The sequence below is a fragment of the Choloepus didactylus genome, chromosome 9 (assembly GCF_015220235.1).
Source record: "Choloepus didactylus isolate mChoDid1 chromosome 9, mChoDid1.pri, whole genome shotgun sequence".
NCBI lineage: Eukaryota > Metazoa > Chordata > Mammalia > Pilosa > Megalonychidae > Choloepus > Choloepus didactylus.
This window is the reverse complement of record NC_051315.1, coordinates 68,272,491-68,294,469: the sequence shown is the minus strand read 5'-3', so window position 1 is coordinate 68,294,469 and position 21,979 is coordinate 68,272,491. Positions and strand designations below refer to the sequence as shown.

At 38.3% G+C, this 21,979-nt stretch overlaps 1 protein-coding gene across 3 annotated transcripts in view; it reads right to left on the bottom strand.

Moving 5' to 3' along the window:
• PJVK (pejvakin) overlaps window positions 1-21,979 on the bottom strand; it is a 65,908-nt gene that overhangs the window by 3,448 nt on the left and 40,481 nt on the right. For all 3 annotated transcript variants that reach the window (XM_037849313.1, XM_037849314.1, XM_037849315.1), the window contains one exon: window positions 31-129. In XM_037849313.1, the coding sequence (XP_037705241.1) occupies window positions 31-129 (99 nt within the window). The remainder of the gene's footprint in view (window positions 1-30; window positions 130-21,979) is intronic.

The following is a 21,979-nucleotide window of genomic DNA, read 5'->3' as shown; positions in this document are numbered from 1 at the left end:
TGCATTCAAAATAGTCTTCAACTGACATACTTCTTTCAAATAGTATATTTCTTAATCTGTAGAGCAGTGCAAATGTTGCCATTTCTTCCCTTTCAAATCCTCCTTTTGACACTGAAGTTACACAAAGGTCTACAAAAAAAAAAAATTAGATGATATTATAGCTTGAACTTATTGGGGGTTTTAGTTTTGCGTGATAAAGTCTGGTACATGACATTCACTGCATTTTTTAAAGTTAAATTTTACAGATCTTTTCAAAAAATAACATGGTTCAAAACTCAAAAGTACAAAAAGGGATATAGTGACAAGTCTCTTTCCCACCCCTGCCCCAGCCATAGTCTTCCACCTCAGAGGCAACCACTGTGTTAACAGTTTCTTCTATATTCTTCCAAGACCTAAATAGTCATATATTATACACATATATTTAAAATGTCTCTTGGAGATTATTCCATGTCAGTATCTATAGCTCTGCTTCATTCTTTTTAATGGCTTCATAGTATTCTGCTATGTGGATGTATCATTAACTAGTTGCCAATGATGGATTTTAGGTTTGCCGATGATGCATTTTAATCCTACTATTAAAACTGAAAATCCTTGTATCCATGTCATTTTACATATGTGTAAGTATACTGTAGATAAGTTCCTAGAAGTATAAGGCTCAAGTACATACATGTACACTTAAAATTCTGATGTATATATCAGTTATATCAGTTTACATTCCTAAGAATCAATATAACTGTAAAAAAACCTACACCTAAAACTTACTTAGCATATAGTTTTATTTGTTTCTGGACTCCTTTCCTCCACCGATAGAGTTCTAAAAACAAATTAAAAAACAGGTCTAAATATGCTTGCAAATAGCCATAGCTGGGAGTCTCCCTTGCCTGGTCCTTTGGGCTACACCTGGATTTATGCTGGTTGGCCTCCTAACATTAAAGTTGTAAATTTGGCTCTGGTGACAGAAAACAAAGCCTATAAGTATGTAACACAAAACACCCCAATCAATGTATACTATAGCTTACTACACTAGACCCCCTTGCCAGAAGTAAGCAATGAAATTATGTAGAAGCAGTTGTAAATGTATTCCTGATTTTTAAAATGGCACTACATAAAATTACACCTGAAAGCATTTCACCAATTAAATTGATCAGTAATTTAAAAAGTAATAATAGCCAATATTCCTTATGTGGAGAAATGGGCATTCTCACATATTGCTGGTGGAAGTGTAAGGAAACAATCATTCTGACAGGTAATTTAGCAGCTTAAATTTTTTTAAATCTAAAATCTTCAATCTTTACACCCAATGACCTAGCAATTCTTCTGGGAATTCACAATAAAGAAATCAGAGACATACAAAAACTTTAAGTGAAGGATGTTCATAATAGATTACTTAAATTAGTGGAAAATTAAGTTGAAATGTCTTATAGAGGAATGGTTAAATAAATAACGGTACAGCCATATATAGAATGCTATATAGCCATTTGCAACCATATTCTAAACAAATGACATAAAAATGCTCATAATATATTATGTAAACAAGTTATAAAATACTGTGTATAATATGATCTTATTCATATTTGGGGACATACCAAAAAAAGAGACAGGGAGCATCCAACAGCTAACTCTACTCCAAAGGGTTAACAGTATTTATTCTTTTTTGCTGATCAGAATGGGACAATTACACTAATTTTTATTTGCATTTTTTAAAAATTTCCACAATAAACATTAATTATTTCTGAAATTATTATAAAAAAATGAGATTTATTTTAAGTACATTGTCTACATAGTATCTTTCACAGAACAACATAAGTAATTAGCCCTCAAAATTCTTCTTTTACAAAGTGTCCAATAAATGTCCATCAAAAATTTGATGAATCAACAAAATTTCAATAATTTGAAATTATTTGGACTTAGATTATCTAAATTATGTCTGATGCAACACTATGCTGGTTTGGATGTATTATATCCCCCAAAATACCATGTTCTTTAATGCAATTTTGTGGAGGAAGATATATTAGTGTTGATTAGGTTGGAGCCTATTGATTGAGTGTTCCATGGTGATGTGACTCAATTAACTGTGGGCAAGACCTCTGATTGGATAATTTCCATGGAGGTGTTACCCCACCCATTCAGGGTGGGTCTTAATTAAATCACTGGAGCCATATAAAAGAGGTGATAAACAAGGAACACAGAAAGCAGCTGCAGCTGAAAGACATTTTGAAGATGGCCATTGAAAACTGACATTTAGGAGAATACCATTTTGAAACGCAACCTGGGAGCAAGCAGACACAACCCACATGCCTTCCCAGCTAACAGAGGTTTTCCATATGTGAATGGCCTTTTTCCAGTGAAGGTACCCTATTGTTGATGCCTTAACCTTGGACACTTTATGGCCTTAAGACTGTAACTTTGTAACCAAATAAATCCCCTTTATAAAAGCCCATCCATTTCTGGTATTTTGCGTAATGGCAGCATTAGCAAACCGGAACACACGCTACACTACTGTGGGCCAGGCTGCATTTTTTGCATATGTTTTTTTTCATTACAACACACAGGGACTGTAACCCTTCAAAGTTTTTATGCGCAATTGTCATCTCATTACATAATCTTCAAATGTGGTTGAGTCAATAAGAATGTGAACAACAGGAGGAAAAACAAATTTTGAATATGAGTGTAAATTAAAATAGAAATCTTTAAATGGGTGTGGTAATTCTGACCCAAAAAATTCTGAGGCAAGTGATTAGAAAGCTGGCTACTTCCCACCAAAGCCTGAATACACATTTCTTATTCTACTCTACCACCTTGCCACAGGCAGAAGTAATCCTGAGGAGTCCAAAACTCATTTTCCTCCTGTTCTCAGTCACTGTTAAGAGATGGCCGTGGACATGTTTTTATTGGTTTAAATGCCAAGACTAAGATTGATGTTCCCTTGGGCCCCAAGAGTAGTAGGCGCTCCAGTTCCTGCCCTCCTGGCTGCCATATCTATTATTCCTTGAGAGCCCCGGGAACCTTAGAATCGCTGAGTACCTTAAGCACTAGAAAATGTTCACAGTTGCTTCTTCCATTTTCATATATGCAGTCTGGCTAAGGGAGTATCATCGAGGAGTTGAGTAGCTAAGGGAGGAAGCCACTGTTGTGGTGGTATAACTTAAGTAGAGGAGTGTTTATAAGGCTAGACTATGCTTACAGCAAATAGTAAATGTTTAATTGGATAAAGATTCTCTTACAGTTATCTGCTGCTCTAGTCAACCAAGATGGCCTAAGATGCTCTAGGGTGCCATCCCCCCCACAGAATCTTTGAACAACTAGCTAAAACTGGCAAAGCCATCTTCCTGGAAACTCCAGAAAACAGTTAAAGGGTCACAGTAACTGAGCAAGTGTTGAATCAAGAAACACAAGCCTTGAAACACTAGGCAAAGCTTATGGTGCTTTACTCACCCCTTTCTCAACCCATGTGGAGCCAGCCTGTGCTCCCATTGTGGGTCCCATCCCTGGCCCTGTTCTAGAGAGATTAGGGTAACCCCTGTGCCTGTGTGTCAGTGCCAGTCTATCTGGTGGAAGCCTAAAGACTTAACCAGGAAACTTGTCTCCAGCTGGCCCACCCAGAATTTGTCCTAAAAGCAGGGAAGCAGCTTGCAGTCAGCTAAAGCAGTATAAGAAACAAGTCCAAATGGCCTGGGGAAAAGGACTATCTGCATGAAGTCATATAAAAGGAAGGGGTAAAAATCTATTTCAAAGAAAGTAGAGGGGGCATTCTGTAAATGGGTGAAATCCTAAGGCCACAAGCAAGCACAGGCCCAGGAAAGAAGGAAGGCTCAAGGCTCTATGCAGGCTCAGATAAGACAGAGAGGACTCTGCATTTCACATTTGCCTCAGGCTGATCTTCATACGAAGGCTAAACTCTGAAGGAGAACTTCAGCCAAAGCAGAGCCAATTTGGAAAACTCTGAAAGGTACTTCTTGCTTTGGTTTGTTTGTTTTTGTTAGCTCCTGGCACTCAGGAAAACCACTCTCATATTGCTATCCAGATACAAACTTAAGAAAAAGACAGTTCAGGGACTAAATCCTAAAGTTAATACTTTAAAATATTAAAGTATACAATGTGCAATAAAAGATTACAAGACAAGCAAAGAGACAGGAAATTATGGTCCATCCAAAGCAATAAGATAAAAATCCAGAAACCATCAATGAAGAGAGGACCAGATTTTGGGTATACCAGTCAAAGACTTTAAATAAATTATCCTCCATATGCACAAGGAGATAAAAGAAAACACAAAGAAAGAACTAAAGGCTATGAGGAAAACAATGAATAATATGATAATCTCACAAAAGAGAAATTTTTTAAAGGAATTAGACAAACATACTGGAGTTGAAGACCACAATAAACAGAATTTAAAACTTCCCTAGAGGATTGCAAAAGCAGATTAGAACTGTCAGAAGAAAGAATCAGTGATCTCAAAGAGAAGACAATTGAAATGATTCAGGCTGAGGAGCAGAAAGAAGAATTTTAAAAATTGAACAGAGCCTAAGAGACCTGTGAGACACCATCAAGTGTAAAGATAAATGCATTATGAGTGCCAGGAGGAGAAAGAAGAGAAAGGGGCAGAAGGAATACTCAAAGAAATAGTGGCAGAAATCTTCCCAAATTTAATGAAAGGTATGAATGTGCACATTGAAGAAGCCCAACAGCACCAAAAAGGATAAACGCAAAGAGAACCATGCCCACCCACATAGTAATCAAAATGACAAATGACAAGGACAAGGAGAGAGTTTTGAAAGCTGCAACAGAAAAGCAACAGGTTAGGTACAAGGAAATCCCGATAAGATTAACTGCCGATTTCTCATCAGAAACCATGAGGCAAGAAGGCAGTGGGAAGAAATAAAGTGCTGAAAGAAAACACCAAAATTATATGCCAACCAAGAATTTTGTATCTGGTGAAACTTTCTTTCAAAAATAAGGGAGAGAGAATGGAGGGGCAAGATGGTGGCATAGAGAGGAGTGGAATTTAATCAGTCCCCTGGAACAACTAACAAACAACAAGAAACAACTAGTAAATAATCTAGAATAACTGCTGGGGGACAACTGTGACTGTCCACACTTCATACACCAACCTGGATTGGGAAGAATGCCTGAGACAGCAGCACAGAATCTGTAAGTAAAAGCTGTGGAACCGCTGAGAGCCAACCCCCTGCCCCATGGCAGGCTTTGCTGCAAAGCCTCGCTGTGGTAGAAACTAGCAGCACTCTCCAAGCAGAGTGAATATAGCTCAGCTGAGCTCCAAATGAGTTTTTATTATTATTTTTTTATTGAGATTGTTCAAAAACCATACTATCATCCAAAGAGCCAAAGTATACAATCAATTGCCCATGGTACAATTATACAGCTGTGCATCCATCACCACAATTAATGTGTTTTTCAATTTTTAGAACATTATCATTACTCCAGAAAAGAAATAAAGACAAAAAAAAGGAAAATCAAATCCTCTCATACCCCTGACTACCCCCCTTCCATTATTGATTCATAGTTTTGGTATAGTGCATTTGTTAATGCTGATGAAGAAATGTTAAAATACACTAATTGTAGTATATAGTTTGCAATATGTATATATATTTTTCCTATATGCCCATCTATTATTAACTTCTAGTTATAGTGTCATACATTTGTTCTAGTTCATGAGAGAGATTTCTAATATTTGTACAGTTAATCACAGACATTGTCCACCACAAGATTCACTGTTTGATACATTCCTATCTTTTAACCTCCATCTTTCCTTCTGGTGACATATGTGACTATAAGCTTCCCCTTTCCACTGTATTCACACACCATTCAGGACTGTAAGTTATTCTCACAATGTGCTACCATCACCTCTGTCCATTTCCAAACATTTAAGTTCACCCTAGTTGAACATTCTGCTCATAATAAGCAACCACTCCCCATTCTTTAGCTTCGTTCTATATCCTGGTAACATATTTCATGTCTATGGTTTACATATTGTAATTAGTTCATATCAGTGAGACCTTGCAATATTTGTACTTATGTGTCTTATTTCACTCAATATAGTACCCTCAAGATTTCTTCATCAACCCATTTTTTAAGACGCTTTTGGTCACACACCATACATTCTGTCCTAAGTAAACAATCGTTGGTTCCCTATATAGTCACATATTTATGTATTTAGCACCATCGCCACTAACTACATAAGGACATATCCATTTCTTCCACAAAGAAGGAGGAAGAAGAATCAAAGAAGGTAGTGGGGCAAAAGAAAAAGAAAAAAAGAGAGAGAAAAAAATGACAGCTAGAAAGCAACAAAAGGAAAGACAGCATTAAACTAAAGTAGAATAAAGAGTCAGACAACATCATCAATGCCAAGAGTCTCATACCCTTCCCCTATGTCACCCCTACCATGAACTTAGCTTTGGTATATTGCCTTTGTTACATTAAAGGAAGCACAGTACAATGTTTCTGTTAATTATAGTCTCTGGTTTGCATTGATTGTATTCCCCCCCAATCCCACCGTATTTTTAACACCTTGCTATGTTGACGGTCATTTGTCCTACCTCATGTAAAAACATATTTGTACCTTTTATTACAATCATTGAGCACCCTAGGTTTCACTGAGTTATACAGTCCCAGTCTTTATCTTTCATTTTTCATTCTAATCTTCCTCTTTCAACCATGCTCACAGTTAACGTTTGTTCAGTGTACTTACATTGCTGTGCTACTATCTCCCAGAATTGTTTTCCAAACCTCTCACTCCTGTCTTTCCTTTCTGTCTGCAGTGCTTCCTTTAATGTTTCCTGTAGAGTAGGTATCTTGCTCAGAAATTCTGTCATTGTCTGTCAGAGAATATTTTAAACTCTTCCTCATAATTGAAGGACAGTTTTGCCAGATAGAGGATTCTTAGTTGGTGGTATTTCTCTTTCAGTATCTTAAATATATCACCCCACTTCCTTCTTGCCTCCATGGTTCCTATTGAGAAATCCGCACATAGTCTTATCAAGCTACCTTTGATGTGATGGGTGGCTTCTCTCTTGCTGCTTTCAGGATTCTCTCTTTGTCTTTGACATTTGATAATCTGATTATTGAGTGTTTCAGTGTAGGCCTATTTGGATCTCTTCTGTTTGGTGTACACTGCACTTCTTGGATCCATAATTTTATGTCTTTCATAAGAGATGGCAAATTTTCATTGATTAGTTCCTCTGTTATTGCCTCTGCCCCTTTTCCCTTCTCTTCTCCTTCTGGGACACCAATGACACATACATTCCTGCATTTGTTTTGTCCTTAAGTTCCTGGAAACGTTGCTCATATTTTTCCATTCTTTTCTCTATGTGTTCTTTTGCATGTAGGCTTTCAGGTGTCTTGTTCTCCAGTTCCTGAGTGTTTTCTTCTGCCTCTTGAGATCTGCTGTTGTATGTTTCCACTGTGTCTTTTGTCTCTCGTGTTGTGCCTTTCATTTCCACAGATTCTGCCAGTTGCTTTTTCAAATTTTAAATTTCTACTTTATGTACACCCAGTGTTTTCATTATATGCTTCATCTCTTTTGCCATATCTTCCCTAAAATTTTTCAATTGATTTAGTATTAGTTGTTTAAATTCCTGTATCTCAGTTGAAGTGTAAATCTGTTCCTTTGACTGGGTCATAACTTTGTTTTTCTTAGTGTAGGTTGTAGTTTTCTGTTGTCTAGGCATCTGGTTTCCTTGGTTACCCCAATCTGGTTTTCCCAGGCCCAACGGGCTCAGGTCTTAGAAGAAGGCAATAGTATCACATCTCCCTAAGGGTATGTCTTAGAAGATTGGGGCACCCTGTGAGGCCTCAAGTCACTGTGCTTTTCCTCCCAGCAGATGGCTCCTGTCAGCCTGTAGCTCCAGGCTGGTGCAAGGAGGTGTGGCCTGTGGCTATTTTCCCCCAGGCTCTGGGGTCCAGTTCTGAATGGAGGGTGGGTAGTAGAGCTGGGCCCCACCTCTTTCCTCTGAGGGAAGATACACCCGCCCCCAGGGAGAGGTCATTAGCATTTGAATAGACCCTCTGCCTGTGCTATCTCCAACCTTATCTGGGTGAGAACGCTGGGAACTGAAAATGGCTGAGGCTTTCTCCACTGAGCCGAAAAAGGGACAGAAAGCCCTCTTCAGGGCCAATATGCAGCCATCCTCTGGCTCTCCAAGGTCAGTCGTCACCAAAAGCCTCTGTCTGCTTGTAAGGGATTTGTACCTTGTATTGAGCAGTCCACACTTGTTAATTAAAACTCTAGTTGGAGCTCAGCTGAGCTATATTCACTTCCTGGTAGAGTGCCGCTCTCTAGCACCACAATGCTTTGCAGTTCGGGCCATGGGGGGAGGGGGCTCTCAGCTTGGATCTGCAATTTTTACTTACAGATTTTATGCTGCAATCTCAGGCATTCCTCCCAATTCAGGTTGGTGTATGATGAGTGGACAGTCACATTTGTCCCCTTGCAGTTATTCCAGATTATTTACTTCTTGTTCCTGGTTGTTTATTAGTTGTTTCAAGGGGACAAACTAGTTTCCACTCCTCTCTATGCTACAATCTTCCCCTCCAAATGGGGTTTTAATTAACAAATGTAGACTGCTGAATACAAGCTACAAACCCCCAACAAGCAAACAGAGGCTTTTAGTGATGACTGAACCTTAAAGAACCAGAAGACTCATCTGTACTGAGAGGGAGGGCTCAGAAGACCAGCGTTACCTCTGGCCAACAAGTGAAACTGGGGGGCTGTATACTGGCTCTAAAAGGGGGCTTTCTGTCCCTCTTTCTCTCTCTCAACCTCAGGGGCTCACAGGAGAGAGCTGCAACCATATTCAGTCTGCAGCACTCTGATCCAGACTGGGGTGGAGATAACAGAGACAAAGAGACTATTCAAATGCAAATGATAAATCCTTAGGGGATATATTTTCCCTAAGAGTAAGGAGTTGGGGCCCAGCTTTTCCTTCAGAATCAGACCCCAGAACCTGGGGGAAAACAGCCAAATCAGAAACTGAGGAGGTCACACCTCCTTATACCAGTTGGGAATGACAGGCTGACAGTGCCACCTACTGGGCAGGTTAGGAAAAGCACAGCAACTGGAAACCTCACAGGAAAGTCTGTCATTCCTCTAAGATACACCCTGAATATAACCCCATTCTGAGACCTGAACACATGCCGGTCTGGAAAAATCTGTCTGGGGTAACCAAGGAAAGCAGATGCCTAGACAACAGAAAACTACAATCTATACTAGGAAAAATGAAGATATGGCCCAGTCAAAAGAACAAACTTATACCTCAATCAAAATACAGGTAAGATATTTTTCACTTTTAATGAAACAATCTATTAAAGGTTTTCAAAGAGATATGCTAAATCAAATCAACAACCAAATCAACAAGTTCAGGGAAGATACAACAAAAGAGATGAAGGCTATAAAGAAAACACTTGGCAAACATAAGGTAGAAATTGAAAGCTTGAAAAAACAACTGGCAGAATCTGTGGAAATGAAAGGCACAACACAAAAGAGATGAAAAACACAATGGAGACATACAACAGCAGATCTCAAGAGGCAGAAGAAAACACTCAGGAACTGGAGAACAAGACACCTGAAATCCTACACACAAAAGAAAAGACAGAGAAAAGAATGGAAAAATACAAGCAACATATCAGAGAATTGAATGACAACATGAAATGCATGAATAGATGTCTAATGGGTGTTCCAGAAGGAGAACAGAAGGGAAAATGGGCAGAAGCAATAACATAGGAACTAATCAATGAAAATTTCCCATCTCTTATGAAAGACATAAAATTACAGATCCAAGAAGCTCAGCGTACCCCAAACAGAATAGATCTGAATAGACCTATGCCAAGACACTTAATAATCAGATTATCAAACGTCAAAGACAAAGAGAGAATCCTGAAAGCAGCAAGAGAAAAGCGATGCATCACATGCAAAGAAGCTTGATAAGACTACGTGCTGATTTCTCAGTAGAAGCTATGGAGGCAAGAAAGAAGTGGGGTGATATATTTAAGATACTGAAAGAGAAAAACCACCAAGAATCCTCTATCCGGCAAAACCATCCTTCAAATATGTGGAAGAGTTTAAAATATTTTCTGACAAACAGACGAGAGAATCTGTGAACAAGATATCTGCACTACAGGAAATACTAAAGGAAGCACTACAGACAGATAGGAAAAGACAGGAGTGGGAAGTTTGGAACACAATTTTGGGTAATGGTAGCACAGCAATATAAGTGCACTGAACAAAATTGACTGTGAGTATGGTTGAAAGAGGAAGATTAGGAGCATGTGGCACAACAGAAGGAAAGAGGAAAAATAAAGACTGGGAATGTATAACAGTGAAACCTAGGGTGTTCAACAATTGTGATAAAATGTACAAATATGTTTATACATGAGGTAGAACAAATGAATGTCAATTTTGCAAGGTGTTAAAAATAGGGTGGTACTGGGGAAAAAATACAAGCAATGCAAACTAGAGACTACAGGTAACAGAAACTTTGTACTATGCTTCCTTTAATGTAACAAAGGCAATATAACAAAATTAAATGCCTATAAGAGGGGGACATGAGGAAGGGGAATGGGGCATTGGTGATGTTGTCTGACTCTTGTATTCTACTTTAGTTTAACTCTATCTTTCTTTTCATTGTTTTTTAGCTGTCATTTTTTTTTCTTTCTCTTTTTCTTTGTCTTTTTACCTTCTTTGACTCTTCCTCCTTCTTTGTGGAAGAAATGGAGATGTCCTTATATAGATAGTGGTGACTGTGGTAAATACATAAATATGTACCTCTATAGGGAACCACTGATTGTTCACTTAGGACAGAAAGTATGGTAGTTGAACAAAACCATCTTTTAAAAAAAGGGCTGATGAAGAAAGCTTGAGGTCACTACACTGAGTGAAATAAGTCAGACATATAAGGACGAATATTGCATGGTCTCACTGACATGAACTAATCATAATATGTAAACACATTGACATGAACTATAAGTTAACAAGATATAGAACAAGGCTTATTATGAGTGGTTGCTTTTTTTTTTATCTTCATTTTATTGAGATATATTCACATACCACACAGTCATACAAAACAAATCGTACATTCGATTGTTCACAGTACCATTACATAGTTGTACTTTCATCACCTAAATCAATCCCTGACACCTTCATTAGCACACACACAAAAATAACAAGAATAATAATTAGAGTGAAAAAGAGCAATTGAAGTAAAAAAGAACACTGGGTACCTTTGTCTGTTTGTTTCCTTCCCCTATTTTTCTACTCATCCATCCATAAACTAGACAAAGTGGAGTGTGGTCCTTATGGCTTTCCCAATCCCATTGTCACCCCTCATAAGCTACATTTTTATACAATTGTCTTCAAGATTCATGGGTTCTGGGTTGTATTTTGATAGTTTCAGGTATCCACCACCAGCTACCCCAATTCTTTAGAACCTAAAAAGGGTTGTCTAAAGTGTGCGTAAGAGTGCCCACCAGAGTGACGTCTCGGCTCCTTTTGGAATCTCTCTGCCACTGAAGCTTATTTCATTTCCTTTCACACCCCCCTTTTGGTCAAGAAGATGTTCTCCGTCGAGTGGTTGCTTATTATGAGCAGAATGTTCAACTAGGTTGAACTTAAACGTTTGGAAATGAACAGAGGTGACGGTAGCACATTATTGTGATAATAACTAACAGTCCTGAATGATGTGTGAATGTGGTGGAAAGGGGAAGCTTAGAGTCACGTATGTCACCAGAAGGAAAGTTGGAGGTTAAAAGATGGGAATGTATAAAACAGTGACTCTTGTGGTGGACAATATTGGTACTTAACAGTACAAATACAAGAAATCTCTTTCATGAACTAGAACAAATGTATGACACTATAACTAGAAGCTAATAATAAAGGGGTATATAGGGAAAAAAGATCTACCTATTGCAAACTATGTACTACAGTTAACAGTATTTTAACCTTCTTTCATCAACAGTAACAAATGTACTACACCAATACTATGAGTCAATAATGGAGGGGGAGTGGTTCGGGGTAGGGGAGGAACTGAGTTTTTTTTTTTTGTCTTTATTTCTTTTCTGGAGTAATGAAAATGTTCCAAAAATTGGAAAAAAAATTGTGGTAATGGATGCACAGCTGTTTGATGGTACCATGGGCAACTGATTGTGTGCTTTGGATCTCTGGATAATTTTATGGTATGTGAACAATCTCAATAAAATTAAAAAAAAAAAAAATAAGGGTGAAAGTAAGACATTCCCAGATATACAAAAGCTGAGGATGTTCATCACCACTAGACCCACCCTAGGTCTGGTGGCTAAAGGCTGTTCTTCAGACTGAAAGGAAAGGGCATTATACAGTGGTTGAACAACATAAAGAAAATTAAAGACCTCAGGTAAAGGTAATGATATGGTTAATTATAAATGCCAGTACTATTGTACTGTATTCTTTGGTATGGAACAACACTTTTTACATCTTTCAGGTTTAAAATGCAAATGCATAAAAAGGTTTTGGAAATACAATGTATAAAGACAGAATTTGAAACAAGTACCAAAAAAAAAAAAAAAATGTAGCGGGATGGAAGGGTATAAAAACTGTGCATGTGTGTGCTATTGAAGTAAGTTGGTATCATATCAAATCAGGTGTAGGATGTTAAATTTTCACCCCCTGACAACCAGTAAGAAAATATATGGAAAATATATACAGAGAGAAATGCAAAGGAACTCAAATAAATATGAAAGTAGATAGTAGTGGAAGAACTGCATGAAAAAATGTCTAAGACTTACAGAGACGAAATAGCAAAATGTCAGAAGAAAGTCCTGCATTATCCATAGTTACTTTTAATGTCAACAGATTAAACTCTCCGGTCAGATGGCAGTGATTGGCAGAATGGATAAAAAAGCATGACCCAACTATATACTGTTTACCTTTCAAACACACAAGTAAGTTCAAAGTGAAGGGATGGGAAAAATACACCATGAAAATACTAACCTAAGAGAGCTGGCGTAGATACTAATTAGTATCAGTTAATTAAGACATTCAGTCAAAAACTGTTATGAGGGAAAAAGAAGGTCACTATATACTGATAAAGGGGCCAATTCAACAAGAAAACATAATTACAAAAACATATGTATGTATCTGACAGCATAGCCCCAAAATATTTGAATCAAATATTCACAAAATTGAAGAGAGAAATAAATGGTTGTACATTAGTAATAGATTTCAATATACCATTTTCAGTAATGGACAGAACATCTAGACCATATATCAATAAGGAAATAGAAGACTTGAACAACACTATAAACCAACTAGACCTAACAGACATATATAGAACACTAAATCCAAAAGCAGCAGAATATCCGTTCTTCTCTAGTGCATACGGATCATTCCGCAAGATAAACCATATGTAAGGTCACAAAAGAAGTCTCAATAAATTCAAAAGTACTGAAATCACACAATCTATCTTCTCCAACCACAATGGACTGAAGCTAGATATAAATAACAGAAGTAGAACTAGAAAACTCACTAATATGTAGAAATTAAACAATACACTCATAGGCAATCAGTGAGTCAAAGAAGAAATCACAAAGGAAATGAAAAATTTTGAGGCAAATGAAAATGAAAACACAACATACCACAACTTACAGGATGCAGCAGAGGCAATGCTGTGAGGGAAATTCATAGCTTTAAATAGCTTAAATTAAAAAAGAAGAAAGATATCAAATCAGAGATCTAACCTTAAACTGGAGAACCTAGCAAAAGAAGAGCAAACTAAACCCAAAGGGTGCAGAAAGAAGGAAATAATAAAAATTAGAGCAGAGATAAATGAAATAGAGAATTAAAAAGCAACAGAGAAGTTATCCCCTTTCTGTATATATGTTATATTTCACAATAAGAAAATAACTGAAATTGTGGAATTGTAACCCATAACATTCTTTGAAATTTGCTCTCTAACTACTTATTAGATCGTACTCTGAAAGTTATCACTTTTCTGTGTATATGTTCTATTTCACAATAAAAAAAAGGAATAGAGAAAATCAACAAAACTAAAAGTTGGTTTTTTTAAAAGATCAATAAAATTGATAAACCTTTAGCTAGTCTCAGAGAGAGGACACATATAACTGAAATCACAGGTGAAAGGAGGGAATATTACTACCAACCCACATAAGAAGGTTTATAAAATGATACTATGAATAACTATGAATAAATATGCCAACAAACCAGAAAGTCTAGATGAAATGGACAAACTCCTAGAAACACACAAACTATCCACACTGACTCAAGAAGAAATAGAATATCTCAATAGACCAATAATGAGTAAAGAGATTGAATCAGTAATCAAAAACTCCCAACAGAGGAGGGGCAAGATGGCAGACTGGTGAGCTGTAAGTTTTAGTTACTCCTCCAGGAAAGTAGGTAAAAAGCCAGGAACTGCGTAAACTGGACACCACAGAGCAATCTGTCTTTGGGCATACTTAATACAACACTCATGAAAATGTCGAACTGCTGAGATCAGCGAAATCTGTAAGTTTTTGCGGCCAGGGGACCCGCGCCCCTCCCTGCCAGGCTCAGTCCCGTGGGAGGAGGGGCTGCCAGCTCCGGGAAGGAGAAGGGAGAACTGCAGTGGTAGCCCTTCTCGGAAACTCATCCTACTGATCCATACTCCAACCATAGATAAACGGAGACCAGACACCAGAGAATCTGAGAGCTGCCAGCCCAGCAGAGAGGAGACAGGCATAGAAAAAAAAAAATAACACGAAAAACTCCAAAATAAAAGCAGAGGATTTTTGGAGTTCTGGTGAACACAGAAAGGGGAAGGGCGGAGCTCAGGCCTTGAGGCGCATATGCAAATCCCGAAGAAAAGCTGATCTCTCTGCCCTGTGGACCTTTCCTTAATGGCCCTGGTTGCTTTGTCTATTAGCATTTCAATAACCCATTAGATCTCTGAGGAGGGCCCTTTTTTTTTTTTTTTTTTTTTTTAATCCTTTTTTCTTTTTCTAAAACAATTACTCTAAGAAGCCCAATACAGAAAGCTTCAAAGAATTGCAATTTGGGCACCTCAAGTCAAGAGCAGAACTAAGAGAGCTCTGAGACAAAACGCAATAATCCAGTGGCTGAGAAAATTCACTAAACACCACAACTTCCCAAGAAAAGGGGGGTGTCCGCTCACAGCCACCATCCTGGTGGACAGGAAACACTCCTGCCCATCGCCAGCCCCATAGCCCAGAGCTGCCCCAGACAACCCAGTGTGACGGAAGTGCTTCAAATAACAGGCACACACCACAAAACTGGGCGTGGACATTAGCCTTCCCTGCAACCTCAGCTGATTGTCCCAGAGTTGGGAAGGTGGAGCAGTGTGAATTAACAAAGCCCCATTCAGCCATCATTTGAGCAGACTGGGAGCCTCCCTACACAGCCCAGCAGCCCAGAACTGCCCTGGGGGGACGGCACTCACCTGTGACATAGCACAGTCATCCCTCAACAGAGGACCCGGGGTGCACAGCCTGGAAGAGGGGCCCACTTGCAAGTCTCAGAAGCCATACGCCAATACCAAAGACTTGTGGGTCAGTGGCAGAGACAAACTGTGGCAGGACTGAACTGAAGGATTAGACTATTGCAGCAGCTTTAAAACTCTAGGATCATCAGGGAGATTTGATTGTTAGGGCCACCACCCCCCCCGACTGCCCAGAAACACGCCCCACATACAGGGCAGGCAACACCAACTACACACGCAAGCTTGGTACACCAATTGGGCCCCACAAGACTCACTCCCCCACTCACCAAAAAGGCTAAGCAGGGTAGAACTGGCTTGTGGAGAACAGGTGGCTCGTGGACGCCACCTGCTGGTTAGTTAGAGAAAGTGTACTCCACGAAGCTGTAGATCTGATAAATTAGAGATAAGGACTTCAATAGGTCTACAAACCCTAAAAGAACCCTATAAAGTTCAGCAAATGCCACGAGGCCAAAAACAACAGAAAATTATAAAGCATATGAAAAAACCAGACGATATGGATAACCCAAGCCCAAGCACCCAAATCAAAAGACCAGAAGAGACACAGCACCTAGAGCAGCTACTCAAAGAACTAAAGATGAACAATGAGACCATAGTACGGGAGATAAAGGAAATCAAGAAGACTCTAGAAGAGCATAAAGAAGACATTGCAAGACTAAATAAAAAAATGGATGATCTTATGGAAATTAAAGAAACTGTTGACCAAATTAAAAAGATTCTGGACACTCATAGTACAAGACTAGAGGAAGTTGAACAACGAATCAGTGACCTGGAAGATGACAGAATGGATGATGAAAGCATAAAAGAAAGAATGGGGAAAAAAATTGAAAAAATCGAAATGGACCTCAGGGATATGATAGATAATATGAAACATCCAAATATAAGACTCATTGGTGTCCCAGAAGGGGAAGAAAAGGGTAAAGGTCTAGGAAGAGTATTCAAAGAAATTGTTGGGGAAAACTTCCCAAATCTTCAAAACAACATAAATACACAAATCATAAATGCTCAGCGAACTCCAAATAGAATAAATCCAAATAAACCCACTCCGAGACATATTCTGATCACACTGTCAAACACAGAAGAGAAGGAGCAAGTTCTGAAAGCAGCAAGAGAAAAGCAATTCACCACATACAAAGGAAACAGCATAAGACTAAGTAGTGACTACTCAGCAGCCACCATGGAGGCAAGAAGACAGTGGCACGATATATTTAAAATTCTGAGTGAGAAAAATTTCCAGCCAAGAATACTTTATCCAGCAAAGCTCTCCTTCAAATTTGAGGGAGAGCTTAAATTTTTCACAGACAAACAAATGCTGAGAGAATTTGCTAACAAGAGACCTTCCCTAATGGAAATTCTAAAGAGAGCCCTACAGACAGAGAAACAAAGACAGGACAGAGAGACTTGGAGAAAGGTTCAGTACTAAAGAGATTCGGTATGGGTACAATAAAGGATATTAATAGAGAGAGGGAAAAATATGGCAAACATAATCCAAAGGATAAGATGGCCGATTCAAGAAATGCCTTCACTGTTTTAACGTTGAATGTAAATGGATTAAACTCCCCAATTAAAAGATATAGATTCGCAGAATGGATCAAAAAAAATGAACCATCAATATGTTGCATACAAGAGACTCATCTTAGACACAGGGACACAAAGAAACTGAAAGTGAAAGGATGGAAAAAAATATTTCATGCAAGCTACAGCCAAAAGAAAGCAGGTGTAGCAATATTAATCTCAGATAAAATAGACTTCAAATGCAGGGATGTTTTGAGAGACAAAGAAGGCCACTACGTACTAATAAAAGGGGCAATTCAGCAAGAAGAAATAACAATCGTAAATGTCTATGCACCCAATCAAGGTGCCACAAAATACAGGAGAGAAACACTGGCAAAACTCAAGGAAGCAACTGATATTTCCACAATAATTGTGGGAGACTTCAACACATCACTCTCTCCTATAGATAGATCAACCAGACAGAAGACCAATAAGGAAACTGAAAACCTAAACAATCTGATAAATGAATTAGATTTAACAGACATATACAGGACATTACATCCCAAATCACCAGGATACACATACTTTTCTAGTGCTCATGGAACTTTCTCCAGAATAGATCATATGCTGGGACATAAAACAAGCCTCAATAAATTTAAAAAGATTGAAATTATTCAAAGCACATTTTCTGACCACAATGGAATACAATTAGAAGTCAATAACCATCAGAGACTTAGAAAATTCACAAATACCTGGAGGTTACACAACACACTCCTAAACAATCAGTGGGTTAAAGAAGAAATAGCAAGAGAAATTGCTAAATATATAGAGACGAATGAAAATGAGAACACAACATACCAAAACCTATGGGATGCAGCAAAAGCAGTGCTAAGGGGGAAATTTATAGCACTAAACGCATATATTAAAAAGGAAGAAAGAGCCAAAATCAAAGAACTAATGGATCAACTGAAGAAGCTAGAAAATGAACAGCAAACCAATCCTAAACCAAGTAGAAGAAAAGAAATAACAAGGATTAAAGCAGAAATAAATGACATAGAGAACAAAAAAACAACAGAGAGGATAAATATCACCAAAAGTTGGTTCTTTGAGAAGATCAACAAGATTGACAAGCCCCTAGCTAGACTGACAAAATCAAAAAGAGAGAAGACCCATATAAACAACATAATGAATGAAAAAGGTGACATAACTGCAGATCCTGAAGAAATTAAAAAAATTATAAGAGGATATTATGAACAACTGTATGGCAACAAACTGGATAATGTAGAAGAAATGGACAATTTCCTGGAAACATATGAACAACTTAGACTGACCAGAGAAGAAATAGAAGACCTCAACCAACCCATCACAAGCAAAGAGATCCAATCAGTCATCAAAAATCTTCCCACAAATAAATGCCCAGGGCCAGATGGCTTCACAGGGGAATTCTACCAAACTTTCCAGAAACAACTGACACCAATCTTACTCAAACTCTTTCAAAACATTGAAGAAAATGGAACACTACCTAACTCATTTTATGAAGCTAACATCAATCTAATACCAAAACCAGGCAAAGATGCTTCAAAAAAGGAAAACTACCGGCCAATCTCCCTAATGAATATAGATGCAAAAATCCTCAACAAAATACTTGCAAATCGAATCCAAAGACACATTAAAAAAATCATACACCATGACCAAGTGGGGTTCATTCCAGGCATGCAAGGATGGTTCAACATAAGAAAAACAATCAATGTATTACAACACATTAAAAACTCGAAAGGGAAAAATAAATTGATCATCTCAATAGATGCTGAAAAAGCATTTGACAAAATCCAACATCCCTTTTTGATAAAAACACTTCAAAAGGTAGGAATTGAAGGAAACTTCCTCAACATGATAAAGAGCATATATGAAAAACCCACAGCCAGCATAGTACTCAATGGTGAGAGACTGAAAGCCTTCCCTCTAAGATCAGGAACAAGACAAGGATGCCCGCTGTCACCACTGTTATTCAACATTGTGCTGGAAGTGCTAGCCAGGGCAATCCGGCAAGACAAAGAAATAAAAGGCATCCAAATTGGAAAAGAAGAAGTAAAACTGTCATTGTTTGCAGATGATATGATCTTATATCTAGAAAACCCTGAGAAATCGACGATACACCTACTAGAGCTAATAAACAAATTTAGCAAAGTAGCGGGATACAAGATTAATGCACGTAAGTCAGTAATGTTTCTATATGCTAGAAATGAACAAACTGAAGAGACACTCAAGAAAAAGATACCATTTTCAATAGCAACTAAAAAAATCAAGTACCTAGGAATAAACTTAACCAAAGATGTAAAAGACCTATACAAAGAAAACTATATAACTCTACTAAAAGAAATAGAAGGGGACCTTAAAAGATGGAAAAATATTCCATGTTCATGGATAGGAAGGCTAAATGTCATTAAGATGTCAATTCTACCCAAACTCATCTACAGATTCAATGCAATCCCAATCAAAATTCCAACAACCTACTTTGCAGACTTGGAAAAGCTAGTTATCAAATTTATTTGGAAAGGGAAGATGCCTCGAATTGCTAAAGACACTCTAAAAAAGAAAAACGAAGTGGGAGGACTTACACTCCCTGACTTTGAAGCTTATTATAAAGCCACAGTTGCCAAAACAGCATGGTACTGGCACAAAGATAGACATATAGATCAATGGAATCGAATTGAGAATTTGGAGATAGACCCCCAGATCTATGGCCGACTGATCTTCGATAAGGCCCCCGAAGTCACTGAACTGAGTCATAATGGTCTTTTCAACAAATGGGGCTGGGAGAGTTGGATATCCATACCTCACACCTTACACAAAAATTAACTCAAAATGGATCAAAGATCTCAATATAAAAGAAAGTACCATAAAACTCCTAGAAGATAATGTAGGGAAACATCTTCAAGACCTTGTATTAGGCGGCCACTTCCTAGACTTTACACCCAAAGCACAAGCAACGAAAGAGAAAATAGATAAATGGGAACTCCTCAAGCTTAGAAGTTTCTGCACCTCAAAGGAATTTCTCAAAAAGGTAAAGAGGCAGCCAACTCAATGGGAAAAAATTTTTGGAAACCATGTATCTGACAAAAGACTGATATCTTGCATATACAAAGAAATCCTACAACTCAATGACAATAGTACAGACAGCCCAATTATAAAATGGGCAAAAGATATGAAAAGACACTTCTCTGAAGAGGAAATACAAATGGCCAAGAAACACATGAAAAAATGTTCAGCTTCACTAGCTATTAGAGAGATGCAAATTAAGACCACAATGAGATACCGTCTCACACCGGTTAGAATGGCTGCCATTAAACAAACAGGAAACTACAAATGCTGGAGGGGATGTGGAGTAATTGGAACTCTTATTCATTGTTGGTGGGACTGTATAATGGTTCAGCCACTCTGGAAGTCAGTCTGGCAGTTCCTTAGAAAACTAGATATAGAGCTACCATTCGATCCAGCGATTGCACTTCTCGGTATATACCCGGAAGATCGGAAAGCAGTGACACGAACAGATATCTGCACGCCAATGTTCATAGCAGCATTATTCACAATTGCCAAGAGATGGAAACAACCCAAATGTCCTTCAACAGATGAGTGGATAAATAAAATGTGGTATATACACACGATGGAATACTACGCGGCAGTAAGAAGGAACGATCTCGTGAAACATATGACAACATGGATGAACCTTGAAGACATAATGCTGAGCGAAATAAGCCAGGCACAAAAAGAGAAATATTATATGCTACCACTAATGTGAACTTTGAAAAATGTAAAACAAATGGTTTATAATGTAGAATGTAGGGGAACTAGCAGTAGAGAGCAATTAAGGAAGGGGGAACAATAATCCAAGAAGAACAGATAAGCTATTTAACGTTCTGGGGATGCCCAGGAATGACTATGGTCTGTTAATTTCTGATGGATATAGTAGGAACAAGTTCACAGAAATGTTGCTATATTATGTAACTTTCTTGGGGTAAAGTAGAAACATGTTGGAAGTTAAGCAGTTATCTTAGGTTAGTTGTCTTTTTCTTACTCCCTTGCTATGGTCTCTTTGAAATGTTCTTTTATTGTATGTTTGTTTTCTTTTTAACTTTTTTTTTCATACAGTTGATTTAAAAAAGAAGGAAAAGTTAAAAAAAAAAAAAAAAAAAAGAAAAACAAGGAAAAAAAAAAAAGATGTAGTGCCCCCTTGAGGAGCCTGTGGAGAATGCAGGGGTATTCGCCTACCCCACCTCCATGGTTGCTAACATGACCACAGACATAGGGGACTGGTGGTTTGATGGGTTGAGCCCTCTACCATAAGTTTTACCCTTGGGAAGACGGTTGCTGCCAAGGAGAGGCTAGGCCTCCCTATATTTGTGCCTAAGAGTCTCCTCCTGAATGCCTCTTTGTTGCTCAGATGTGGCCCTCTCTCTCTGGCTAAGCCAACTTGAAAGGTGAAATCACTGCCCTCCCCCCTACGTGGGATCAGACACCCAGGGGAGTGAATCTCCCGGCAACGTGGAATATGACTCCCGGAGAGGAATGTAGACCCGGCATCGTGGGACGGAGAACATCTTCTTGACCAAAAGGGGGATGTGAAAGGAAATGAAATAAGCTTCAGTGGCAGAGAGATTCCAAAACGAGCCGAGAGATCACTCTGGTGGGCACTCTTATGCACACTTTAGACAACCCTTTTTAGGTTCCAAAGAATTGGGGTAGCTGGTGGTGGATACCTGAAACTATCAAACTACAACCCAGAACCCATGAATCTCGAAGACAGTTGTATAAAAATGTAGCTTATGAGGGGTGACAATGGGATTGGGAAAGCCATAAGGACCAAACTCCACTTTGTCTAGTTTATGGATGGATGTGTAGAAAAGTAGGGGAAGGAAACAAACAGACAAAGGTACCCAGTGTTCTTTTTTACTTCAATTGCTCTTTTTCACTCTAATTATTATTCT